Source organism: Trachymyrmex cornetzi, unplaced genomic scaffold (genome assembly GCF_001594075.2).
Source record: "Trachymyrmex cornetzi isolate Tcor2-1 unplaced genomic scaffold, Tcor1.1 scaffold138, whole genome shotgun sequence".
NCBI classification, from domain to species: Eukaryota; Metazoa; Arthropoda; class Insecta; order Hymenoptera; family Formicidae; genus Trachymyrmex; species Trachymyrmex cornetzi.
In genome coordinates, this window is record NW_017295960.1 from 237,447 (window position 1) to 265,329 (window position 27,883).

At 33.9% G+C, this 27,883-nt stretch overlaps 4 protein-coding genes across 14 annotated transcripts in view; 3 read left to right on the plus strand and 1 right to left on the minus strand.

Moving 5' to 3' along the window:
- Positions 1-867: 867 nt before the first annotated feature.
- MED19 (mediator complex subunit 19) lies at positions 868-2,992 on the plus strand. The gene is made up of 4 exons (XM_018522694.1): positions 868-1,595; positions 1,732-1,888; positions 2,229-2,328; positions 2,573-2,992. The coding sequence occupies exons 1-4, from the start codon at positions 1,409-1,411 to the stop codon at positions 2,855-2,857; spliced, it is 729 nt and encodes a 242-aa protein (XP_018378196.1). The 5' UTR covers positions 868-1,408; the 3' UTR covers positions 2,858-2,992.
- Positions 2,993-5,766: 2,774 nt separating this feature from the next.
- Positions 5,767-7,738, plus strand: eIF3k (eukaryotic translation initiation factor 3 subunit K). Its single transcript, XM_018522727.1, has 4 exons — positions 5,767-5,919; positions 6,938-7,157; positions 7,236-7,455; positions 7,527-7,738. The coding sequence occupies exons 1-4, from the start codon at positions 5,867-5,869 to the stop codon at positions 7,682-7,684; spliced, it is 651 nt and encodes a 216-aa protein (XP_018378229.1). The 5' UTR covers positions 5,767-5,866; the 3' UTR covers positions 7,685-7,738.
- Positions 7,739-7,786: 48 nt separating this feature from the next.
- Pus7 (pseudouridine synthase 7) lies at positions 7,787-11,270 on the minus strand. The gene is made up of 6 exons (XM_018522726.1): positions 10,716-11,270; positions 9,892-10,392; positions 9,351-9,827; positions 8,473-9,127; positions 8,257-8,408; positions 7,787-8,180 (listed from the first exon to the last, which is right to left on the minus strand). The coding sequence occupies exons 1-6, from the start codon at positions 10,786-10,788 to the stop codon at positions 7,861-7,863; spliced, it is 2,178 nt and encodes a 725-aa protein (XP_018378228.1). The 5' UTR covers positions 10,789-11,270; the 3' UTR covers positions 7,787-7,860.
- A 2,539-nt stretch (positions 11,271-13,809) lies between these two features.
- The window catches only part of LOC108770948 (Cbl-associated protein), a 104,185-nt gene continuing 90,111 nt past the window's right edge, over positions 13,810-27,883 (plus strand). For 5 of the 11 annotated variants that reach the window (XM_018522744.1, XM_018522745.1, XM_018522728.1 and 2 more), the window contains exon 1: positions 13,820-14,416. In XM_018522744.1, coding sequence (XP_018378246.1) covers positions 14,321-14,416 — 96 coding nt within the window. In that variant the 5' untranslated portion in view covers positions 13,820-14,320. Of the gene's footprint in view, positions 14,417-27,883 lie in introns of all 11 variants that reach the window. The other 6 variants (XM_018522733.1, XM_018522731.1, XM_018522739.1 and 3 more) reach the window with 4 other exon arrangements.

The following is a 27,883-nucleotide window of genomic DNA, read 5'->3' on the forward strand; positions in this document are numbered from 1 at the left end:
ATAGGGCCTGCGCACAATAGAGGAACAAGAATTAGATATTAAGATTTCAACCTATCAGAAACCGTGTATTCCGATGTAATCAGTTTCTGATAGGTTAAAATCTTAATATCTAATTCCTGTTCCTCTATTGTGCTCAGGCCCTTACTTCTTACTTTGTGTATTGTAGACGGGCCTTACTGTAGAATGGATTAAGAGCGAAAATTTGATTGGATACTACACTGTAGCTTCCTGCCATGCGACATTTCACGTCTTTAGTCCGAATCTACAATAGGTGTTTTAAACCTTAAGCCGTAAGAAACTGACCAATTACAACAGAATGCGAGAAGAATAATCGATTGTGATTCATCCATTTCTTATGGCTTTAGAAATTTATTGTAGATCCGGGCTAATAGTTCATAAATTCTTATCAGGGTGTAAAATTTATTGTATATATTTTTAATATAAATGCATTTGTAACGGGAATAAAAAAAAGAAATAACATACTTTTATTCTCTTTCAATCAATTATTAAATTAAAATTACATTTCAAAATGAATATTGTAAAATTTCAATGGGTACATTCAGCCAATGGACGCGCCTATCGGCTGGGGTCAGCAGGAACTGTTGTAAAATTCTTGAATATGATTGGTTCATTTATTTGGCAAGACCAATTATATTGAAGAATTTTACACAGTTGCAAAGCTGCTTTCTCTGCTGAACGCAGCCAATCACAAATGCTGCTTGAACGCATTCTTGTCCAGTATCTGTCTCCATAGTCCATGCATGATCATTCGACACGACGAACTTTCATGCACATCCGCACGAAATGCATATAACGGGGCAGGTGGAGTGTGGAGGGTGGAGGTGGAGGAACGAGTGGAGGGTGGAGTACGCACTACGCGACACTACGCGCGTAACGGCTGGGAAGACTGAAGACGAGTCTGTTGCATCGAGCGAACTCGATTACTTATTCTCCGTAAAAGAACATTATCGGCTAGCGAGAGTGACGGAGGGAAGCATGTTAGCGGTGAATCGCCAGTGCCCCAGTACCTGGTTGTCATCTCTTTAACGAGATGTCATAGAGACCGGTGTAGGAGTCGTGAAAGGGGAAGTCTGGACTGTTGACGTACCTTTCGAGTCGCATTGCGATGCGAGCAATCCGTTTTCTCACGAGTGAACCTGGTCGTCGTCTGATACGTTCGCGTCGCGATGCAGAAACTGCAGATGAAGTAGCACGGTTTGCTTAATTTCTAATCGAGTCAGGTGTTGAGCCTGGTGGTTCAGTTCGACGAACATCCAAGATTTGCCGGTTATAAATTGTCAAATTATAAATTATCTCACTGTTCCTTTGTCTCTTGGTGCTCTTTGTATCTGGAGAAAGTGGTCCTTTATTATTTTTGGTAAAGGTGCGATAAACTAAAGCAGCAAGGATGATGATGGGCGATCAGTTTCGAAGTAAAGTAGAACAATATTCACCGAAGTCCTCGCCAAGAGGAGCACGGTCTCCAGTAGTATCTCGTCAAGATTCTACAGGAACACTAAAGACAACTATCTCCCTTGGAAAAAACCCTTCTATAGTCCATAGTGGACCATTTTATCTGATGAAAGAACCTCCAGGTAACGAGAAAGTCACGAATATAGAAAAAGATCAATATTTATAGCATGTACAAGTTGATTCAAGTCTTTTCATGAATGAGATATAATTTTTAAAAAGTAATTAGTAAAACTTAAAATTCTACATATTACTTTTTAGGGGAAAGCGAACTGACTGGAGCAACAAATTTGATGGCCTATTATGGTCTGGAACACTCATATAGCAAGTTTAGTGGTAAAAAGCTTAAGGAACAGCTATCATCTTTTTTGCCAAATTTGCCTGGTATTATAGATAGACCTGGGCATCAAGATAATAGGTAATTTAATTTAAAATTAAAGTAAATAGGATCGTATGATTGTAATGCAATTTAATTAGTGATTTATTTCGAGTTTTTTAAACAGGTGACTTAAAAATTATATATTTTAACAGACAAGAATACATTAATTTAAAATACAAAAATACAAACATTAACCTAATATAATTAAAGTCATTTATATTACGATAATACTGGACAACGTCTTGTGTGTTCCATTATACTATACATAAATTTTGCTTGCATGATTTTAAAATTAATTTAATTAAAATTTTTTCTCATACAAGAGTATTTGAACATCATAAGTGTTTACTTCACATTTTGTTTTTTTTATCTTTTTAAGCTCCTTAAGATCGGTAATTGAGAAACCTCCCATAGGTGGTAAAGAACTACTGCCTTTAACGAGTGTACAGCTTGCCGGTTTTCGATTGCATCCTGGTCCAGTAAGTATTTTTATACATTAAAATATATGTACATAAATATAATTATTAATATATATGTATATGCAGAATTAAATATGCATATAAATTCATGAAATATTTAAGCATTAAGATTCACAAAAATAGAATTATTTCTCTTAAATGGTTTATTCTTTTCGGTCTAATTTGAATTATAAATAATATATTTTTTTCTAAAATAAATGATGTATGTGTGCAAAACGTTAAGTTGCATAATATAATTTTGCAGCTGCCGGAACAATATAGATACATAAATCAAGCTCCTCAGAGAAAACACAAAAATAAGCATAAGAAACACAAGCACAAGCCTGGAGAAGTGCTCAGTGGACAGGAGACAGCCACGACGGACGTAGGTGGTTCCGATACGCACGAAAAGAAACATAAGAAACAGAAACGACACGACGAGGAAAAGGAAGCTAGGAAGAAGCGAAAGAAGGAGAAAAAGAGGAAAAAGCAGAAACACAGTCCCGAGCACACCGGCAGCCTCACACCGTCTCAGCATTCCAATTCGTGATCTCTAATCTGTCCTTTTCAATTCATGCCAAACTTTTGATCGAAATCTAAAAAAAACATACGATATGTCAATACGATTAAAATATACACAAAATATATATATTTATTTGTGCTAGGACTGTAAATATATTATGATATATCCACATTAAATATTGTACGAATAATAAATAAAATATTCTACGTTTGTACAAATAGTTCGGATTCGAAATTCGCAAATTTGAGCAGTCGAATAGTTTATGAATTAATAAATTTGAATTATTAATTCATATGAATTAATAATTCAAATATATGAATTAATTAATTTGTATACTCACGAATATTTGGATATCTTGATCATGTTTACAGTCCTAACTTGCGCATAATATACATATATGCTTATTTTTGCGATATTATTAGATATGACGAGGAAGAAAACTACGTGCAAAAATTGTATGTAAAATATACATCGTATTATAAAGTAATATAATCTTTTTTGTTCGGAGGATTATGTATAGGTTTACTTTTAGAATCGGTTTAGACTTGTAAAAAGCTTAACGCTTTACGAAATTGTTTGCTCAATCTTCCTCGTTGTTTTGCACGCCAAACGAATGTTATAATTACATGCGTTACGATGAAAAAAAAAAACGTTTCCGATCAGAGTTCAATTTCGTCAAATCTTGGCGTTAAATTGACAGAGTGATTAATGGTATGGTGTTTTATTTTCGAATGTTTTGTGGCATAAGCGAAGTTCAATCGTTGCAATTGATTTTTAGTTTAGTGTAACCTTTTTTTTACCTAATCGTGCAGTATCATTAATGTATATATTATGTTTTCGTAATTTGCATACTCGAAAGTTGCCTGTATCGGTGAAGGGGAAGTGTAAAATATGATCGTATGTAATATAACGATCGTACGCAGGATACACTGTCCCAGATCTATCGATCGCTTATACGTCGCGTTATAATTGCAAAGTCCACATTAGACTATGAAGATTACGAATTAGAGATTAAAATTTAATCAATGAAAATGAAACGAATTAAAGCTATTTCAAAATTCACTGCCAGCACTGAAAATCCATAATTTACGTTACTATATATTTTCAACATTTGGAGTGAATTTTGGAACAGCCTAAATTGAAAATTATCTGATTGGTCGAATTTTAATTTTGAATTTGTAATTCTCAATCTTCAATGCATAATTTGATATGGGCTTAGCGCGATTGTGTCGAAATTAAGGTGTAAATATATATACGAGACGAAATTAATGGGAGATTGTGTAAAGACAGAATTGTTCGGATACATTGCTGTTCTATGTAAAGTGATGTTTACGAAGTTCATGAATGTACAATACACGTGTTTTAAACCTGACGCGATAGGTTTAGTGAAGAGAAAAAGAGATATATTGGAACGGGAACATTCGAATTTAAATGTAATATTTATAGCGCGAAAGGGAAAGAGAATTAAAATGATCGATTTCGCAACAGCAATTAATGTATCGTTTTTCATCCCTTAATTATCTTCTTTCATTCTCCTTATAACAATGTCAACACCAGACGAACGTAATAAGCTCGAATTGTCTTATATCTGTTTCTAATGTAGATAATAGGCTGTATTCTAAAATCACTGTTATTGAAAATCTATATTGCATGAAATGTAAGCTACAGGATTTTTAGCGCTGACAGTAAATTTGGAAACACAACCTTTTAAATTTTAGTCTTGGTTTAACTCACTCTTCAGTTTTTTCTAATTCTAAGAATTAGTTTCTATTAAAGTTAATCGGCGGAAACAGTAAAGAGGTCTGTTTTCTATAATAGAATTAGTATATATTTTCAGAATTTAAAATGAAAAAGATATATGTTTAATATTTGATAAAAACGAAAAAGAAAAAGTTCTAATGCAAGTCTAAAAAAACAGACTCCTATTATCCTACTCTTTGCTCCATTTTTATTAAATATTTTTTATCAAATATCGTTCTCTTAAATGTACCTGAAGACTCTGGAGATAGCAAGAATAGAAACGTACGCAGCTCTCGAGAATACACTACCTTCTAGGATCACCAAAATTATCAGTGAAATAATTATTTTAGTGTGAGAATTGATTAAAAGTCGCGTTAAAATTCGAATATTTGAAAATTTAGTAGAGCTCACTTCAGCCCGTTTATTATAGGTTTGTTCGCGTTGTTTGTACTTTTTGCACTCAGCATTTTCGCTTTGTTTTTCTTTAACGTTCGAATGTATATTTATTTCCTTTTAAGGGGATGCTGGAGTGAGAAAAATCGACGATGTACGACAATTTTTTAGACTGTTTAGCCATGAAACCGAGCAGTATTTTAGTTGATCTCTTTCTAAGAGATGGCATTGCAATATGTCAGATAAGGACAGATGAATGCGTTTGAGCGAGACACAACGATATATAATAAGTATAAGAAATGAATGAGGTATGTAACCAATCAGGGCACTGATATTCCATCTCGCTTCTTCTCTTTATTGTTGCTATCTGTCTGCACCGTTAAAATGTCCATATAAGGGATTTAAATGGCCATTCAACGGAAAGTGACAGGAGTAATATATATTATATGAGAAATAATAAAGCGATACGTATGAGAAATAATAAAGTGTTTATCAGAATTTTTTAACAGTAAAGGAAGAATATTTCAAATTGGAAGTTAAATAATATCGATCAGTTACAATAAAACGGATTGCTATATTATTATTAGTTCTCTTATTGCATTTATATTTTGTAAGGGCCCAGACACAAGCTTTTGCATAACGCATAACGCATAGTGCATAAGAGAATCAACCAATCGAAATTCTTCTTTTCCATGGAATGGGAGGAAAGGAAAGATTCTGATTAGTTGATTCGTTTATGCACTATGCATTGTGCTTTATGCAAAAGTCTGTGTCGCGGCCTTTAATCTATAGATGCTTTGTCTATGCTTGTTTGTTTGAGGTTGTGTTGTTCGAAATATCAGTTTTGGCCAATTTTGTCTACATTGCCAATATTTACAGTATAAGACGCTTTTATTGACAGAAATGGCTGAAGCGATGCGTCAAACTGTAGCTGGAATGCTCAAAGGCATTGAAAGGTTCGTCGCTTTTCATTCCTGCTGCATTTTTGGTCCACACAAATAGTTTTCCTATGACATGTGCTCACGTGCTACTCGCAAGTGTTGTATTGCATACGAACGAGGAATTAAAATTTGTCAATCCGATCCTTATTGTATATTTTAGACTGCATTCTTTTTAAGAGATACAGTCGACAAAAGTTTCGACATTTCGTTTTATATTTGTTATTCATCGAATGTCAAGAAGAATAGAACGACGTTTATGTCGACTTATCCCTCAAAAGGAAAATAACTATGATAGTTGCTTTCCAGTTTCATACAAATGTTGATTATTGAGTCTAAAGTTATGTATTTTGTACTCAGATAGTGACGTTATTACTTGCTTAAAAAAAAAGTTATTGCTTAACACAATATGAGTTAACAAGACACTGAGAAGGGTCTTGTCACAAATGAATCGAACCAATTTGATTTTCCTTCAAACATTTTGTTAAACATAAAAATCTAAGAGACACGTATTTTTTTTATATTGGTCCAATTTGAGACTTAAAGAATGAAAAACAATCTCAAAATTTAACAAAGTGGGAGTTTTTCAAAATATATTTTTGCAAGATCTAGATATGTAGCTAAAGTATGTAAAAACTTTTGTTTTGTCTAAAACATTGATTGGAATTAAATATAATCATTAGTTTTGAGAGCTTATTATACCTTTTAAATTTCAAATTCGGCCAATATGAAAATTAAATACATGTCTCTTAGATTTTTGTATTTAACAATATGTTTTAAGAAGAATTAAATTGATTCTATATCAGTGAAACATATTGTACGGTTCCAAGCTTGTACAGATTGTAGATAAAAATTCAATTAAATCCCATTTATCATAATAAGAACAAATGAGCATTCAACTGAGTTATGTTATAAATGAGAATTATCTGAATATTTTGGTGTAACTAGAAAGCAATTATTAATCTATAATAATATAATAATAATTATTTAGAATTATTTTTTTTACTTGTATTGGCTACAGTGAATGTACTTTCAGATACAATCCAGATAATCTTACAACTTTAGAGAAATATGTTGAAATACAATCCAGAGAAAATGCTTATGATCTGGAAGCAAATTTGGCTGTTCTGAAACTCTATCAGTTAAATCCGCACCGATTCAACATGGACATTACGTGTCAGATATTGTTGAAGGCATTGACCAATCTACCGCACACTGATTTCGTGTTGTGCAAGTGCTTGCTCAGCGAGAAACTTGTAAGCCTCAATTGAAACATACAGGATAATTTTCTTTTTTTGTGAAAGCTATTTACATGCAGTTGCACTGATCTCTAGATGTCGGAAAGCCCCATAAATCAAATTATGTATCTGGGAGATATCTTGGAACGATGCGACTTTCAGCACTTTTGGGACAGGGTGTTGTCTATGTCGGAGCTTTGTGATAGAATTGTAGGTTTCCAGGATTCGATAAGAAAGTTCGTGTGCCACGTAGTAGGAATCACATTTCAAACGATAGATAGAGCACTCCTAGCACAATTGCTTGGTGGCGTGGATGGTATGATATATAAAGTTTTTATTTGTAATATTGCACGAGTGTAAAGTTTTATTAAGCTTCTTTCTTTACAGATGCAACATTGAAACATTGGGTGAAAAAGTATGGTTGGAAAGAAGAGACTAAAACGATCATCTTCGTTGCAAATCAAGACGAAAACATCAAAACCAAGAACATCACTGAAAAGATTGATTTTGAAAACGTGGCAGGTTTGATGGCTGCTTGTCTGTAAAAATATTAGTGATTACTTTTTAATAAAATTTATTACATAATCAATTGGTTTATTAAAAATATTGTTAACAAATTAATTGATTATGAAAATTCATCTTCTGTGTACATTTTTTAAAATTTATTTTTATAAAAAGATGTATATGTCGTAATAACAATCTTCTATTTACGAAAGATATTTTATTTTATAATTTGACATGTCTCTGATATATTTTTTATATCGTTTATCTTCATTGTATCATCCGTCTTTACATCAATGTCTTCTTCCTGGCATTTGTCAGAATTTTTTTCTGTATGATCTTTCTCAATTTCCAAGTCTTTGCTGCTATATTCATCTATGGTGGTTACATTGGACTTTATATTGTCTACATCTTGAGCGGCCGATAAAGCGGCCTGTGTTTCTGCTGAAGTATCATTCTTTAAGATTTCACGTAAAGCCATTGTGGCATAACTGCTAGACTTCAAACACATTTCTATGATCAACGCTTTGTTCTTTCCATCTGAAAATAGTTCATATAGTTTGAATCATTTTAATAAAACAAACGTTTCGAATAAATGTAAAAGTGATTGATTTACTTGGTTTATCCTGTGGAGACGTATGCTTCCTCATTTCGTCGATATCTGATAAGATTAGGTCGTCATGTTTATTTTCGTAGTGCATGATCTTCCAAGATAGATTCGTTGGAATTTCTAATATATTTCTATAAGCACCACTTAAACTGTACTTTCTAAAAAGAGAGAAAGTAAACAATAGTAACAATTTATTGTAATATTGTTTGTAAGTAAACTCACTTATTGTTTTGTCTAAGATCGGTAGTTAATCCATCCTTAGCTAAAAATTCATTATACCAAGCTTTTGCATACGGCGGATATGTAACTTTCCATCCAGGCTGAGGCATAACTACATCAGCCAAAGTGTAATTTGACAAATCTTCTTCTGTAAGAATTTTTACTGTTGGAAAATCCTGCTCCGAATTTTCTTTATTTACTTCACTCGATGTTGACTCGATATCTTTTTCTTCGACAGAGATAATATCAGTTTTATCTTTAATGTCTTCGTTATCATTCAAAGGATAATCCGTACTTTCATCATTTATAGTCTCTTTGCAATTCTGTTTGTCATAAACTAAATCACCTATGACCACTTCTGTTCCGAACTGTTTTATCCTTTTCGATACAATATGATTCCATACGAAACTTTGATAAGCATGAATATACATTAATCGAATGTTTCGAGGGATTGAATCGAGTACCCCGAGAGGATTTTTGTCACCCGATATTTGTAGGCCTTTCAAAAGCCTGGCTTCAATTGTATCGATTCTTTTGAGCTTGGCATAGGCAGCACGGGCATCCTTGCTTTCCGCATAGATTCGTCTAACTTCCGCCAATTCGTTATCCTTTTCCGGCCGTGGTTTTAGAATTAGTTCAATTGCTTCATGCCATTCACCTAACAAAAGATAATGCAATATATATAAATTACACAAAAATACACAACTGGGTAATTAAAGTCTTAATTGTCTAAGATAAATGTTTGGTGCTTAAATATTTTCGGTGTGAATTTATATACATATCTCGTTCTACAATATAAATTCACACTGAAAAAAAGATTTAGCTTAGACTGTTAAGGCTAAAATACTGTCTGATATATAAAGAAAATAATATATAATCACCCTGAAGTAAACATTTCCCAATTTCATGTGTGGGTATAGTAGGTACTGATCCAAATCTTTGTAAACCGTAATAATTAATGAAGCCATTGTCCTGCAACGACTTCATCGCTTGCTCGATCTTTTCGTCTGTCTCACAGGCGTTTCTCAGCGCTATCCTAAACTGATTACCACTTAGCATTCCTAATTTCAGGCTGTCTTTAGCGTATTTAAAGTTCCCTACATACGCACCGCGTATACTTTTACCAGCTCGCAATATGTTATGTGGTTCTACCTTTCTCAAACTAATCCACTGAGTCGTCCAGGCTCGGCGGTCTTTCGTACCGGCGTAACAAAAGTTATTCGGCTGTAATCGCAAGCTTACAGCCAATTGGTTCACAACGCTTATCGTATCCATGTTTACTTTGTGCAACAGAAAGTGACAGTAATCTCCTCCACATCTACTCCAATCTATTCTCTTATCTTTACGAATCTTGGGACCTAATATAACAATCAAAAATTATAAAGAAGTCTCTTTTTTTGTATGAGAAAATTTACAACTTACCATTCGTATCATTTTTAGTATTCGGAACAATCGTGAGGAACTTTTTATCGCCCTTATCTACTGTCTGGCTGACAACATTCGCTAATTTCTTAGCAATTGTATGAATAGTCCTACGTTCAACTTTATCAATGTTAGTCACATCAATTTCTACACTCGAAGGATTTTCCTTTCCCAAAGCTTGCAGCTGGTCCCATATTGTTGATGACACCAATGTTTTCAGATCTTCGATACTTTCGTCGTCACTGGGATTGCGCGGGATGTCTTGATGGGTCAGCTTGGTTACTTGTCCATCAAGATCTATCTCGTTGACATGGAAGTCGTTGTACCTCTCTTTAATTATCGCAGAAAAGCCAAGGTGCTTGCCGATATATTCCGTAATTCCTATGTCAGATTCTTTCAGTCTACTACCAATATCCAATTTGCTTCTTTTCACATTTTCTCGTGGAGATCGATCTAAGGTGCGTTTAAAGCTCCGTCTGCCAAGCTTGTTCTGGTAACCGCCTTCAGAAAAACAATCGGTTTTCAGAACGACTTCGACCAAACTCTGATTAACTTAATTAGCACTATTTCATTAAGTAATGTAAATAAAATTATTAAATTTAATAATATAAATAAAACTATTAAATTTAAAAAGATTAAGAACTGCATTAAAAAAATTTGTCTTGAGCGATTCTGCTAGTTGACAAACTCAATAAACCGCCAATTAAGTTAATCGGAGTTTGATCGAAATCGCCCTTAACGATTGCAGTAGGAAATATTTGTTATCAAAAATTATAAGTGATATTATTATAAATAATAACATAGCGTTGTAAACGACAAATTACCTCTCCGCCTTGATCCACGGAAATAGCGATTTTTGCTATTTTCGGCAGAACGTCCGTCTGTATTGGTGGACATTGCGATCCGGCGAACACAATAATCGTGAGAAAATTGTTCACAATCTTTTTACAATATCAAGTGATGTCAAGTCCAAAGGGTCAAACGGTCAGTTATTATGTTCGCCGAACATCGGAAATTATTCTTCTTTAAATAAACGGCATCTGCCTTCGAGAAAAATCAGGAGGAGGACAATACAGCCAAGACTAGTGGAATGAACTGGAATGTCGGTAATGCGTTAATATACAAATATAACCATACGATAAACATGCAAACATAACCACGTGTTACGCTGCCATGTTCCTTTCTGACGTTAAACCGTACCGCCATCTCGCCTGGGTTTCTTGAGCGGCAGAATTAAAATCGATACTCGCGATATATCGATTTCGATCGCGCGGTCAACTTCAGCGACAGCGCGAAAATTTCTCCTGACAAAATGGAGTCCGGTTCCCGTCGAACTAACCACGTATATTGTAATTATATCGACGAATGAAGTAAAATTGGTAAGAATTTAAGATAAAATTATAGACTTCACTTTAATACATTGCATATAGTCATTTGTTGCTAAGTTTTACAAATTTATCTTGACAATATAACCTCAGACACGCTTTTACATCTTCGATCCTGTCCTCGCGGATATTTTTGTCCGTTTTCTAATTCCGCTGCTACTTTCGTGTTCCTAAATACAAAAGAATATTAATTTTGAAAAAGTATAGTCGAGAGAGAATCATAATCTAGAAATTAATTCATCAACATTAATTATGACTAATAGCGTTTTCGGCCCAATCGGGTTTACACCAACCTTGATTGGATTAATCTTTCCTATTGGTTGACGTTACCCGCTCTATCAATAGGAGAGCACAAAACGTCATTAATCCAATTCAGGTTGGTGCAAACTTGGCCGGGCCGAAAACGCTATAAAACTTAGTGCGATTTATTAGCGATGCATTAACATGGTTAAATGTTTGAAATGTATTGGTCAATGGTGGGTTAATATGTTTGGTCAGTATTGTGTAAATAATTGTGCTATTAGAGAAATTTATGTAAAAAAGAAATTCATAGAAAGTCATACCCCAGGTAGCAAGCTACGTCATTTTGACGTCAAATGACGTCTTTTTTTTTGGACGTCAAATGACGTCATTTTGACGTCAGCTTGCTACCAGGGACAGCGTAGATTATTTTAGTAATATTACAGCAATATTACAACAGTCCAACAATTTTGCGATAACATTGTGAACATTTCAGTAATGTTCTTAAAAGTTTTTGTATTGTACGAGAAAAAATACATTTTATCTCAGTTACAATATATCTAACCAATACATTTTATTTTCTAGGACATCAAGAAAGGATCATAGTCTTTACGGTAAAGAGAAACGAGTTGTTCTGAATTGTTGAAGCGTGTAAATAAAGCACATAACAAATTTCCTTTTCGTTCAGGAATAAAGAAAAGGAATGGATTCATGAGAAATGAGCCAAGAGGTAGTCAACGCTGATTGTGTGTGAAAATGTTGGAAGAAGTATCACTGTGTGGAAGACAACAATAAAACGTGAAAGCATGATAAAAGTGCGTGTGAAATAGAAGACAAGGTGATAAAGGATCAGAATTGGATTTAAACAAAAAAGAATCTCAAAATATTGCGTATTGTGTTCCTTTCGAGATAAAATGCCAAAATCAAAAAGGGATCAAAACATTCCATAATCGACATTAAACAAATTAATATAACATCAATGTTATAATTTCACATTCAGTAATATAACTGTTATGTAACTCCCCAGACAATATGCATGTTCAAAAACGAGTTATATGACGATTTAAAGATGTTTAAAGGATATTTCAATTTTAGACCTTTTATTATCTGTAATCATGTGTTATATGTAATATATTTATATTGTTAAGTGTAAAAAATAATAAGAAAAAAAATAATAAGTCTGTTCACATTGCTTGCACTCAGAATCTTCACTTCTTTTCTCAACGCCTGAATACATATATTTATCCCATTTTAAATGCAACATTTTTAAGGAATTTTAAGCAATGCGAATAAACCTTATAACATTGATGTTATGTTTCTTTTAGGTTGCGTCGATTAGTATTTAGGTCTGGTACCACTAATGTAATTATTAGAATTATTCTAATGTCTATTTCTACCAATATAGTTTAACTTTAATCTTGGTTCGACTAACTCTTCATCTTTTTCTAGTTCTAAAAATTAGAGAAAGACGAAAAGTAAGTTGAACTGAAATTAAAGTTAATCTACATTGAACACAGCATCAGAGAAAGATAATTAAATTGAGATTAAAGTTAATTTTAGGCTATTTCATTTGTGCGTTTTTGTCGTATGACAAATTTTTCAGGTCTAAGGGTGATATTTCATTTATGCGTTTTTGTCGTACGACAAATTTTTCAAGTCTGTTGATTGGCTGTAGTATAGAGAAATCCAAGAACCTTTCTATTCTGTACACATTTGTCATACGACAAAAAAGCACAAATAAAATAGCACCCTTACAACGGTGGAACCAGAAGGGACAGAGAAATCCTTGGATTTCTCTATCCTATAGCCAATCAACAAGCTTGAAAATTTGTCGTACGACAAAAACGTACAAATGAAACAGCACTTTAACATCATAACATCACTGAGTATATACAATTTTTTCGAATATCTAAAGGGGGCTCAATCGAAACTGAATTTCGTGAGATCGAAACATGTAATATGTATTTACTTTTGTCTATCAATTAATTACAGAATATTATATTTTTATCGTAATTTTCACATTTTATAATTTTTAAATTTGATTCTTATATGACCCGCGTATATTCTTTATATTGATTTTGAAATAGCACCCTTACATTGGTGGCACCCGGATCTTAAGGATGATTTCACAATCAAGCAACGTAAAAAAAAATCGCGAGGTGAGAGAGGAAAATTTTGCTTGGGGCGACGCGATAGGAAGAATCTCGGAATATCGGTCCTGGGGTGGGCGCACGCACCCTCGCGGAGTACGAAACGACCAGGTGGGCGAAGGGGGGTGGGGGAGGGCGGGCATACGCGCGCGGATTACTACGCGCGGGGGCGGAATGGTGGGGGAGGGAGGAAGGACGCGCCGTCAGTCCAACGCGAACCTCGGACGAGTGTAGGTCTCGCGCGCGCGCGTGCGTGCGTGTGATTTGCCGTCGCGTTTTGCATCAGTGGGCGTAATCGGCGCTCGTCGTCGCCCTCGTTGAGACAACACACGACCGCTGTTTTAACTGTTATTCTCGCCCCGACTTCGCGTAGCCGACCGTCCGTTTCGCGTGGCAACGGCCGAAAAATTCGCGGCGATAACAACCGCGGAGCGGAGTGATAAAACCGTCGTCGCCGGGTGCCGTGCGTTACGTCGTGAATCGTCTACGTGCGATTCTACCTCGCGCGACGGTCCGCGACGCGGGCACGAGTGTCGTGAACTTAGCCGCGTATTACGCGATCACTCCGTGCGCCACGACGTAACGTGACGCAACGCGACGCGGGAAAAATCGGATGCGCGTGCCGACGAAGAGGAGCGGGGGTGCCGACGCGGGATGAGCGCGAGAGAAGTCACCCTCTACGGCGGGTCCCCGTGGGGCTTCCGCATGCACGGCGGCTGCGACACGCATCAACCCCTGCGCATCTCTAGGGTGAGTGAACGTCAACCGATACGTCTGTCGCGCTCTCACGTGATCGCAGAATCGAAATAAATTGCATTGTTATTTTTGGAAGGCTACGACTTGAACGTATCCGCGCGTTCTGTCTCTCTTCGCGGTCACGTGATCGCGCGACTTTTCTTTTTTTTTTTAATAAATACGAGATTATTTTAAGGATGGATTATGCACAGAATGGATTATTTCTCTTTATAAAGTATAATAGGAAATTTAGAAATAACGTTACATTATAACGACATGTCTATTTTATGAAACTATAATTATTGAACGAAATAGTACGTCCAGTCACTCCATATATGATGCTAATTCTTATTAATGATAGTAATTATTTGCTTATTTTAAAGCAAGGTGCGCCAGTCGTGCAATTTATACGCGACGCAATGCATGCAGAAATAGTATACGTAATCATAATTGCATTACATCCCGAATTTGAATATTTGATGAAGGCATATTGCTATAATCGTTAATTAACAAATATCGTATTACATATGTATACAGTTCAATCTGCAATGCCGATTCATCCGCATTATTAATGTCGACCAACTCGAATTTATTCGTTGAAATATTTCCATGTTTTGTCACGTTATTCGCGAAAACATAATCGACGAAGAAAAGTCAAGAATAATATATAATAAATGACAAATACTAATTAGAGCCAATACTACACTCACAGAGAGAAAGGTTTCATCAATTCAAAGAAATATTTCTTTGCTATACGGTTAAAGAAAAAAATTCTTTGATTTGAACACCATTTCTTTGATTTGAACATAATTTCTTTAAATTAAATAAATTTTTTTATTTAATTTAAAAAAATAATGTTTAAATTAAAGAAATGACGTTCAAATTCAAGAAATTTGTTCTTTAACCGTATAGTAAAGAAACGTTTCTTTAAATCGAAGAAACCTTTTTCTGGGTGTAGGTGTGTTCAAATTCTTTATTAAATAACCAAATTAATTAGACATTTCGAATTCGACCCTTCGCTTTCAAATTATCCTCAATAATTACACCCCGAGACTCATTTGATTGAATCAGTTAATTTCGTATTTAGATATGATTAAACAAATTTAGATATGGATAAACAAATTTTTGGTTGATACAATAAAAAAATTTAGTTGAAGCAAAATTTATGTTATTAAAAACAAGTAAAATGTTATAGTAACCAAACTTTGTGCTTTAACTGAATTATTTTATTGCATCAACCAAGAATTTGTCTGTCCATATCCGAATAACAGATTAGTTGATTCAACCAAATAGGATTCTCAACATATAAAAATGAAATATTTCATTTTTATACCCTGAGAATCCTATGACTGAAATTATTACATGGAAAGTGAATATCGCAATTGAGTACAATGTACATTAAAATAGAGCAAGTCACGCTGAGTTTTATAAGACACGAGTGTGTCATCAGCGCATTGATATCATTGTTTAGTGTAGAAGCGTCGACTGTGTGAGGTGAGGAATTATTAATTTTCAAATTACACTTATGTGTAATTTGAAAATTAATAATTTTCAGAAATTTAGATTTGATAATCTAATCCTTCATATAATTTTAGCTTGAGTTCTCATTGCCACTCAGCCTTCTAACTTTGTGAGTATGTGACTTACCTCACAACAGTAAACGGTTCAATTTTTGTGAAGAAATACGTTGGAGATATCATTTTGTCATGCAATACTCTAATCGTTGCGCTAGGGGGAAAGATTGCTGATGAAGACTCAAACCATGAATGGAAACGCTCAAAGTTAAGGTTTATATTTTTAGGGGGTGATCCCGATTGATCACGGCTCGATTGGACACCACCAATCACAGCGACCGGTGCTTAGGAGGTTTGTAGTCTCAAGCGCTGTGAGTGGCTCGTGTCCAATTGAGCCGTGTCCAACTGGGTGCCACTCGTTTCATTAATTATTTTAATTAAAGGAGTCTATAAAAACTCATTAGTTTTTATTAATTTGTAATTTATCAGCATTGATAAATTTTTTGAAAAATAAACTGGTAGTGGAATCTCGTTAATTATATTAATTCGTATTATATCGTATCCGTAGTCACATTTTAATGTGAATAGTTTAACATTTTTTCTAACGAATCGCAGAAGAGAAATGAGAGACAAATGTACGAACATGCAGCTTCTGCTCGTTATTATTCAATTTTGGCCGCATCTTGGGGTTAACCGTTTATCACCGTAAGCGGTGAAACGAGATAATCGCGCGAGTGGAAAAAGTTGCATCGATCTGCCCCGCGTTGTGCGGTATACTTTTATCACTGAACATGCCACCGTAATTTTCCTCACGACCACTGCAAATCCGTACCCACTTTCGTATCAACTTCATCATTCTATAGACGACTCTTCGAGTTTACGAGAACGGAATCCGTCCTATTTCTCAGGTTTTTTTTTTTTTTTTTTTTACAGAGATACTTATGGTATTACGTATTCAGAACGAAACGTTGCGCAATTTTCCAACTCGCCGCCGTAATTTTCTTTGCAATCATTGTAAATCTGTGTCTACTTTACGTGTATGTAGACTATTCTACACGGAAAAAATTATGTCGGATTAACAGCATTAGTCAACAGCTATCTAAAAATAACTTTGTTTATTCAACAACAGTATTATTAACATTAGAAGTACTAATGTGTCTTGCTAAAAAGCTCAAGTTAATAAATTAGTATGGAAATGAAAGTAATGAAAAACTATATTTGATCAGTATAATGGACACGTATTTTCATTACGTTATTGAATTAATAAGATTCTATTTTCAATTAGGCTGATGTCAGTTATGCTATTAATATAATATTATTTTTTCTCTGTATAGACAATTTTTTTATTTTATGAGAATAGAAATTTTTTATATTTTTATTTATAAAGATATAAAATAATTTATAAAGATTTATAACTCATATATTCGAGACAGTGCGTTTTACAATTTTCAAATGCGCGATTAGAAAATCTGTGCAAGATAAGCGCGATAACTTCCTGCTTATCCGACGTGAATTAAGATGAGATCGATAATTTATTCATCGTATAAGTATCGTACGTAATCGCAAGATGACGTGTAATCAAGGAATTCTGAAATACGGTCGGCTAGTTACGATTTTAGATAGTTTGATGAAGCTACGACGAAGGTCAGCGACAAGAGAGAGCCTTGACTTTTTTGCCACGTTCTACCTGTCGTCACGTATCTTTATAATACCAGCGAATTTCGTTCTATTTGAGTAATTTTTTGAGTAATTCTTTCGTTGACCATCGGTTGACCTTCGTATCTAACATTAATTATACAAAGTGGTCACGCAATTAGAAATTAGAGAAACATCAGAGAATTTTGCAAAATTTTCGGAGAAATAAAAATTCTTGTCTTAAAAAATGTTTAATATATGTACCTCACACAATTTTGGAATACTACACGGAAAAAAAATTTTACTTGTTTCAAGAAAAAATTATTTGATTCAAGAAAATAATTTTCTCAAATAGTCCCTAGCAGGCATTTAATTAATTTATGAAATAATTTTCTCGTTACTAGTAAATATTTTTGGTAACCAAGAAATTACTTTTTGAAATAAAAATTATATTTCATAAAAAGTAATCAATATACGATTTCTAATACTCATGTCATAAACTTAAGAAAAATGTTCTCTCATTAACAACAATCAGATTCAAGTAATGACATTTATTAGATTTAATAAAACAATTTTCTACTGACAAGTAATTGTGTTTTTATTAGAATAAAATATTTTCTTCATTGATAAATTATTTGTTTCAAGATAATATTTTATTGGAACAAAAAACAAATTTATTGTGGCAAGTAATTAATTCTTTCAATCAATAAATTACAGTTCAAGAAAATGCGTTTATTTGAAATAAGTAAATTTTTTTTTCCGTGTACCAACTTAACAATTTCATACAAGTAGTGTCACCAACATTAATATATCGAGAAAAATGATTTGGTTAAAAATGGACAAACCAGAAGATTCTGATTAACTCAATCAGAATTCTGATTATCTCAACTAGAATTTTAATAGATTTAATCAGAAAATTTTCTAGTTAATTTAATCAGAAAATTTTCTGACTAATTTTACTAAAATTTTAGTTAAGATAACCGGAGTTTTGATTGATTTAATCAAAATCTTCTGGTTCGATCATTTCCACCAAACCCTTTTTCTCTTTGCAATAATTTACGTTGCTATGTTAAATTTCTACAAATATTTGTCGGTTTCCAAACCAGGAAAATACTCGGACGAAAATTTCAAAATATTATTGAAAGCATCAGGGAAAATCACGAAATTTTGTCTGGAAACGTTATGGAATTTTAGGACGAAGAATTTATGACGATCCTGTTATGAAGATAACGCAAATTAGAGCGACCGTGAGGATGACAGTTTCGCGTTAACTCTGGCACGCAGAACCGTTCGGATCTCATTTTCTAAAATTTTCCGCAGTTAAAATTGATGCAGGTGATAAATGTCGAAGGTTCTCGGAAGCATCCGTGATCCTAAAAGCTGACGTTCTTGGAATTGATATTATAATTCCGATCCGTCTTTCTATTTGGAGATTGAGATTTGATATATAGCACGCTACGTGTATTTAAAAGTTGTACTCAGCGGTATTTCTGACTAATCAAACTTCGATTCTGTCACGTTGCGAGTCGCGTGTCGTGCTTGCAAAATCGCGATAGAAAATTTTTTTTGGTATCAGTTTCGAGGACGTCTTCCACGTGCAACTCTCGTCCGTTACTGCTACGCGACACGCGACCTTTTATTATGTAACATAGGTGATGTTGTGACGCGGCAAATGATTCATAAACGCTACAAGCGCGCAAATTGCGGCGTATACCGTGAAATAGAACTTTGTTTGAATTGTGTATCATGCACGTGACGCGAATATAACATTTACAACGCTAATGCGCGATACGAGCGTTTCAAGTTCTGAATGTGGAAACATTATTCTTTCCTGGCCGACGTGGGTCAAAAATCGTCGCTAAAATCGCGGCAGCTCGCAGTATTTTTGGCACGGCATAAAACATGTCTATCATCGGCTTTTCCACAGTTTCCTCCGATAACGATGTTTACTCACAGATCAGACCCGAATATCTTAAGACATACTTATTATATATTTTTAGATGGAACACAAAAATCATGATAAAATCAAGGTAACGTCAAGTAGAAGTTATTTTAAGAAAAATTATGATGATGTCATTTGATACATATTTGACGATGATTTAGTGATAAATTTTTGATAATGACTTTTAAGTAAGTTTTTAATTAAAAAATTTTTAAATAAAAAATAAATAAGTCATTATGATTTTTCCTAAAATAACTTTTACTTAATGTTATCTTGTTCTTATTAGGATTTTCCACGTTTAATATTCGGCTAAATCGTGTTTAGATTAATTTTCGTTAGATTAATTTGTTCGTCCAAATCACTAAAGAAAAGATTGCTTTGTAAACGAATACGTGAAAAGCCTATACAAATTTACAAAATATTTGGGGCAAAATTGATTTGTTACATACATTTATTTATTACATACATTGTTACACTATCGAGTAATCTCGAAATTTGTTGCCACTGAAAGCACTTGCGTCGAAGATTACGAGCACCGCTGTGTGTACACAGCTTAAATTCAAGGCTTAGCTATACTCGATCAGTTAATGTTGCTCGACGAAGAGGTACAACGATGTTCTTTCACGTACGGCTTGTCCAAGCACTTATCAGTGCCGTCTGTGCAGAAAATTATCTTCTCTTGAATGAGCAGCACGTGTTCGGTATTAACGTTTCGTTATATATACTTCGTATCACGTCGAGCGTTCACGGGATACGTGTCGTATATATGTATATATACTGGTGAATTAAAGAAGAGTCGGTTTAGGTTTCGTAGGAATGACTGATCCGCAGTTATTTAGGTTTAGCACAGATCGGAGTTCAATGTACTCCGATCACGTACATTTATATTACTTTCGTTTTTGTGAGCGATAATATGTGGCTTTGAAGAAGAATGAAACAAAGTACAACTCAAGAATAATGAGATTGATAAGAATAAGAACAAGGCACAATGCGCGTTTGATGGAACAGCATAGGAAAAATTAAAGTTTATTTTTTATTTATATTCCTTATATAATAAGAAGACAAGTAGACTCAAGCATAAAATGACTCTTTGTCTAGTTCTTAAAAATTGTATCTTTTTCTCTTAGAAAGAAATTTCTGATAACGAGACAAAAATATACCTGACGTATTTCATCTTATCGCACTCTTAAGCGACGTCTACACAATAAGATTTTAAAGCGCAAAATTTAAGTTTTAAATGACTATTCACAGTCGAATGTGAGAAGAATAATTGATTACGATTGGTCAATTTCTTACAGCTTAAAATCTAAAACTTAACTTTGACGTTTTAAAATTTCATTTTAAAAATGACGCTCTTTATAGCACAGAAATAAAACAATGTTAAGATAAGATTAATAATCCCTATTTTCCTCTCTCGAATTAAATAAAATCGACTTATTGTCTTCAGATAAGAGTATATAAATTTAAATTTATGTATTCGTGTGTTTGGAATATCTTTACTCGATGTTATAATTCACGACGCTGACGTCATAATATCTGGCACAAAACCGAAGTCTGAGATCATTTTATTCTAGTTCAAAAATTTTCCATTCAAGAATAAAATATTCCTCTGCCAATAAGAAATATGATTGTCCTATTAATATATCGATTCTATTTTATGATAGATCGAAAAGTATAATTTAATCTAGAAATCTTCTATATGAATGCAAATTATTAGGTGTTGAACTTAATTCCTGCCGCTCGCTTAATTTAAAACAATGTTCCACTCCTTTAAAAAATCTAAAAAAAAATTTTTTTAATGTAATATGCTAAAAAGGGTGTCAAACTTTTTAGCATATTACATTACAAAAATTTTTTTTTAGATTTTTTAAAGGTGTGGAATATTGTTTTTTAAATTAAGCGAGCGGCAGGAATTAAGTTCAACACCTAATATAATATCTCAACTAATCGAGCTGCATTTCGAAAGGTGAATCGTAAATACGAAAGCAGGAAGAAAAATGAAAACGGAAGAGTAAATGGCTCGACATTGACACCGCATTTCAAGGCCGCACGTAGACAGAAACTGGCACGCACATCCGTGATGCAATCGTGTGTGAACGTGTGTAATGCGAGGAGCGTCTCGTGCCACAATTAGCGCACGTCATTACACACCGTAAAAGGTAAATGCGCAACACACCGGTTTCCAGTTGATCGACGTTACGCGATGACTTTTCTCTCTTCTCTTTTTCTCCCTTTTTTCTTTCCTTTGCCAGGTCGTTAACGCGGAAGTCATCGTCAAAGCCTTGTTCCCGCGCGCATTACGCCGAGGCTTTTTTCCACCCATTTTTCCGTCGGCGGTCTTTTTAATCCTTATATATGAGCGAGCCTTTCTCTCTCTGAATTGAGGAAGTGTACTGCATAAGTGCCGGGGTGTAATTGTTAAAGGAGGTGTAACATGAGCGGATGAACGAAATGAATTTAATCAAGATTTATCCCCGGCGACAGAATGGAATGTTGTAATAGGGAAATGAAATTGTTGGAGGAGCTTAAAGAACTTAAAAGGCCCTTTACCAGCGTGTGCCATTTTTTTTTCTCAGGCTGTGCTTTATCGGAATTGCTTCGGTTGATAACAGACGGTTTATGCTCATGGGCGCAAATGGATTAAAGGCTACGTCCCGCTATTCTTCCGTCCTGCCGTGGTCTTGATTAACACGCTGACCCTGTTAGCTACTGCGAATCGAGCGCTAACAATGTAGCACGACATGTAGGCTAATTATCCCTCAAGAGTACATTCCTACATCTGCACAATTTTTATGACGATAGTAATTTTAATGCCCGATCCAATATAATAATTCTCTTATATTTAGCGTTTAGTTTTTAATTATAAATATGCAAGGTATTTACAAAGCCCGTGTGCAATTTTAAACTTTAATAACTTTGAATGTTTACATGATGAAGAGGTCCTACAAACTGTATTTAGGAGTTTAATTACTCAACTTCATCGTAATACAGTCTAAAAGCATTATTTTAATTCATTCCAAGCTTTTAAATGCCGTTTATTGTATATGTGTTGAAAATTATTAAAGCTTGAAATTGTATAATATAGTTTAAATACATTATTTTAATTTATAATTAACTCAATCTCGAGTACACATAAAAAAATCTCAGAATTCGAGTCTTTAAATACTACTTATCGCTTTACATTTATCATGTATTTGGAAAATGTGTCGAATTTAACATAAACCGCATGTCGCAAACGGTCCACTCAATTTTTTGAGTTAATTTTACACAAGATGATATGTTAAAAGGTAACACAAATATTATGTAAGAGAATAAATACGAAGAAAGATAATATCGACATAGTTTGCAAAGAAACCGTGGGAACATTTTTTTTTCCAGAAAATTAACATTTATGATATGTTCAATTAACACATGTTTTATTCATTTGTCTTAGAATTTACGTTTTAAAACACATTATTTTTATGTTACTTGTTCACTTACTCATAAATTGTGTCATTTTGACATTAAAAAACGTTGAATATCAATTTTACACAAAACCTTAAAATAATATAATCACATTATGTTAAATTAACACTCAAATATGTTAAAAAATTCAACACAAACTGTGACACAGAACGTGAGTGGACCGTTTTTAAAAACAAATTCACAATTTTTTTTACTGTGCTATGCATCCGAAGTTATTAACGTTTAAAGCTGTACGTGGACATAACAAATATCTGCATAATTCGGGCTGTAAAAATATGCAAAAATAGCGAGGTATAAACAAATTTCATGTGGGTAATCCGTCGTTAAGGATTAAAAGGCACCAGCCATTTTCGATGCTTTCCACGGGATCACGAAGTTGCGAAATCTATGGCGAACGCGTCGCTAAATCCGTACTATAAATGTTAATAAGGCCGTTCGACCAGGAGCCGACACATTTCATGAGGACTGAAGTTCCACTTTAAGGCCGATCCCGATCCTAACAACCGTCCTGGCCCTGCTCCAGAATCCTACTCTCGCGATCTTATCCGTTACGTTCCGATGAACCGCGCCGCGTTGCAATATTTCGTTAAATGCCAAAACGTCAAAATCTTTCCTTCCCGTTAAACCGAAACGTGCGATTGACTTCGAGGCAAGGAATTCCCGTCAGTATTCGACATTTTACCGAGCGAATTAGCATTACCGAGGAGCCCGAAATCCAGCCTGTTTCTTGCGGAACACGGTGTTACTTCGAACTTGTGTAATGCAATTTTGAGCAGAATTTCGAGACTTCTCCGATCGACGGCATTACGGGTATTCCCCCGGATTTTCCACGGAGTTTCGCGTTTCCATTTTAATGAAAGATACCAGAAGTAAAACTTTGTATATTTGAGCAGCTGCACTTCGTTGCTTTCTGGCGAACGATTTTAATTCATGCGCATATTTTTTTCTCTCGTATAGCAATTTCACGGAATATGCCGGAACTTTTTTACGATGACGGGGGATCGCCTTGGAACGTGTCGAATGTATAAATAATCGCGGCCTTTTCGATCTTGTAAGCGCGCGCGGATAACTTATCGCTATGTTGGGCGATGACGATGGTTAATCCGACGAAAATAGACACGCAACACGGTGGCGTTTAGTCGTTGCACCACCGCAATACGTCATTGTTCGCTCGTAACGCCCAAAGTCAAACTATAAACGTTCGCGCTCATCCGCGCGAGCTCGAGTAACGGACTTTATTATGAAGGCAAATAAATTATACTGTGTACCTTATTATTCCTCGCGCACTTCCCAGTGGCGTGTCGCATTTTAGAGAAGCGTGAATCGCACGCGACATGTGGCTTCTTAGATTAAACTTTATTTCATTGTAGTATTTTTTTTTTTTCAAGTATCGTATAGAGATTCTCTCCTCATTGCTAAATACGCAAGTCGAGAAAACATTGATTTAACGCCAAGTTTCCGTCTGGCATACCGTATCGACTGGCTTGAGTATGTGAGAAACCCGATTTATTGTATTAACCTTAGAACGCTATCGATATGTAAAACATACAAGTGAACGAGGTCATCGAGCGCTAAGCTGAACCTTCATGGTCATTAAGAAATCCAATCTACCTTGCTAAAAGCTAGGACAAGCGGAGACAAATTTTTTAAAATTCTGCCTGTATTATGTATCAGTTCTATCTGTATTATACAGGGTGTCCGGAAAATCGCTCGCAATACTTCGGAAAATGATTCGGGACCAAAAAAAAAGAAAGAAAGCTATAGCTATTATATATATGTATATATATATAATACAGTGAGTACAAAAAGTATTCGTACAGAGAAAATATTTTTTAAAAAAACTTTATTTTTAAAAAGTAAATATTATCCAACGAGAAGTCATCGAATTGATGTCGAATCGATATAAATTCGATGATTTTAACACCAATTTGACATCGATTCGACGTTTAATTAACGATTATTTCTTGTTGGATAATTAACAATTTATTTATAAAGTATAAAATAGATTATATATTTCTTAAAATTATATATACCAAAATGATATGTATTAATTATACAAAATATATCATCCGAAGAATAAGGGAAAATTAAAAATTGTATTGTTCGAATGCTCAAAAAGTATTGGTACAGACGAGAAATTTAGCTTCTAAAATCAGGAATACATGCAAAACTCGTTTGTTTATATTAAAACAGAATGTATAAAATTGTATAAAATTGCTAATTAATGTTTATTTTCTACAAATAAGGCTTTTTTTTATAATAAATTTCCTTGTACGAATACTTTTTGCTCTCACTGTGTACATATATAAATATAGGTCCGGAAATGAGTCGTTTCCGAGTTATAACTACTTTTACGTTTAAAAAATTGTAATTTATTTTTCAAAATCACAATCATAATTTATTTCATAGTGTTTTAACATAAATAATTACATTTCGGACTATTTTGGCGTTACCCAGGATGTATCACATGGAGGGGTAATCAACTTGGCATCCCTCTTTTTTTAATTTCTTTTATTTTTAAATTTGTTTTACTTTACTAGAGGGGAGGTGCATCCTGAGTAACGTCAAAATAGTCTAAAATGTATTTATATTAAAACATTATGAAATAAGTTATAATTGTGATTATGAAAAATAAATTACAATTTTTATAATATAAAAGTTATTATAACGACTTATTTCCGGATCTGTGTTTAGTTTTTTCTTCTTTTTGCATTCGGAATCACTTTCCGAAGTATTGCGGGCGATTTTCCGGACACTCTGTATATCAGTTTGAAACATTGATGGCCGGTATTATAACAGAAAGCTGAAAAATGATAAGTGATTTTAATTTTTAAGCAGTCTCGTATTATTATTTTGCGTTATATATGTTATTTAAGTAATTTATAGGAGATATACTCACACAATTGGACAATATACTATCTAAATTTTCTAGAGTGAATCTCTCACTCTAATGCGTGAAAATTGAATTAGTCTTAAAACAGAATGGTTCAATTTTCAAACTTTAAGAATTAGATTTCGTTCTTTAGAGTGAAATTCAGTTTAAAAGTTTTAGAAGGTCTACATTATTTCAAGATTGAAATTGATGGTTTATTCTTTCTTTCCTTTTAAATTAATAATTTGATTATCTATGTTTATAAAAGTGTTAAATGAGAGATAAATTTGTGTTACATTAATTTTAACAGTTCATATATATCCATAAATCTAGAAGTTCATAAAATTTATTCAAAAAATATATTTTGAATCCTAGTGGGTACTTCAATCAAGATTATTAAATTAAAACAAATTCAATTTGCTTGTTATATAAAGTCACTTCTTCAATAATATTTTTTAAAAGAAAATAAATTCTTGTTTTGAGTATATAATAACAAGTTTTTCTAAAATTTGTAATAAATATATTTTAAGATTAGTATCAAGAAATAGTTCCCTATTAAAGATAACCGTTACTCACTTAAAAGGAAGAAAGTAAACAGAGTAATCACTTTTCTTAGTAATAGAATAATATTTGCATGTGTATGTATTTACATATCGATAGGAATCTTACATCATTCAATAGCGATAGCATTCTGGGGTTAAAAGAGCTCATTACGATACTCGTTTTGCATCCAACGACGGAATGTTCCGGACTCGACGTTTTTCCGATGTGCGCAAATAGGATGCACGTTACAGGAGCGTGAATGAGCGTGAGCAAGAGAGGTGAAGGGTTAAACAGCTCAATGCAATTTTTCCGGCGTGCATAGACGATCGCTCGTATCGGCTATTAGAAGCGGGCAGCTGCGTCTGCTCTCCCATTGTACGGTATCAATTTGGTGTACTCGACCTTTCGACCCCGGGGCAAACGGCCATTAATTCACACTTATCTCCCGCCGCGTGCATTCGCTCGTTCACGAGAGATTTCACCGCGTGCGTATACACTCGTCGGACAGCACACGACGCGTCTTATTGGGCGAGTTCAAGACGGCAAAGTGGCTAGGTATGCTTACCGAGCGATTGTAAATAATTGGTTGAATCTACACTGAAAGAGAAGATTGGCTGCTGCAGCAAATTAGATGGTAAAATATGACATAGTATTTTTAATTGATTACAACAGCCAATTTTTGGTTGTTGCAGCCAATTGTTGGTTGTGTTAGCCTATTTTCAATGTCAGTATAGGATTTCGATTGGCTAACGTAACCAAAAATTGGTTGCTACAGCAAATTAAAAATGCTATACCATATTTAACCATCCAATTTGTTGTAGCAACCAGTCTTTTCTTTCATTGTATAAGTAACAACCAATTACACTGAGAGAAAAATGTTTGGTATTTGTAATTATAATTATATATTACTATAATTATAATTATTATTGCTATAATAATAATAACAGTAACTATGTATATAGTTCTAGCAACAAATGTATATAGTTGGCGATCTTAAACGACTATAATTATAATTATTATAACCATAAACTAGTTGAAATTACTATAAAAATTCAAGTGACTATAATTTTATAGTTATATATATTTTGGGATAACCATATTTTTTATGGTTATATACTATATATATTTATTGCTAGAACTATATGTATATACATAGTTACTGTTATTATTATTATCATAGCAGTAATAATCATAATTATAGTAATATATAATTATAGTTACACTGAAAGAAAAGATTGGCTGCTGCAGCAAATTAGATTATTAAATATGGCATAGCATTTTTAATTGGTTGCAACAGCCAATTTTTGGTTGCTGCAGCCAATTGTTGGTTGTGTTAGCCTATTTTCAATGTCAGTATAGGATTTCGATTGGCTAACACAACCAAAAATTGGTTGTTACAGCCAATTAAAAATGCTATGCCATATTTAACCATCTAATTTGCTGCAGCAACCAATCTTTTCTTTCAGTGTACAAATACAAAGCATTTTTCTCTCAGTGTACGTTCATTTGCT

Bases quoted from the DNA above. Each gene is read 5' to 3' on its own strand.
- MED19 (XM_018522694.1), top strand. From the start codon at position 1,409: ATGATGATGGGCGATCAGTTTCGAAGTAAAGTAGAACAATATTCACCG. The intron at 1,889-2,228 runs GTAATTTAATTT...TATCTTTTTAAG, and splicing joins CCTGGGCATCAAGATAATAG to CTCCTTAAGATCGGTAATTG. The intron at 2,329-2,572 runs GTAAGTATTTTT...ATAATTTTGCAG, and splicing joins TTCGATTGCATCCTGGTCCA to CTGCCGGAACAATATAGATA.
- eIF3k (XM_018522727.1), top strand. From the start codon at position 5,867: ATGGCTGAAGCGATGCGTCAAACTGTAGCTGGAATGCTCAAAGGCATT. The intron at 7,158-7,235 runs GTAAGCCTCAAT...ACTGATCTCTAG, and splicing joins GCTTGCTCAGCGAGAAACTT to ATGTCGGAAAGCCCCATAAA. The intron at 7,456-7,526 runs GTATGATATATA...CTTTCTTTACAG, and splicing joins ATTGCTTGGTGGCGTGGATG to ATGCAACATTGAAACATTGG.
- Pus7 (XM_018522726.1), bottom strand. From the start codon at position 10,788: ATGTCCACCAATACAGACGGACGTTCTGCCGAAAATAGCAAAAATCGC. The intron at 9,828-9,891 runs GTAAGTTGTAAA...TTGTTATATTAG, and splicing joins TACTAAAAATGATACGAATG to GTCCCAAGATTCGTAAAGAT. The intron at 8,181-8,256 runs GTAAATCAATCA...AACTATTTTCAG, and splicing joins GTCTCCACAGGATAAACCAA to ATGGAAAGAACAAAGCGTTG.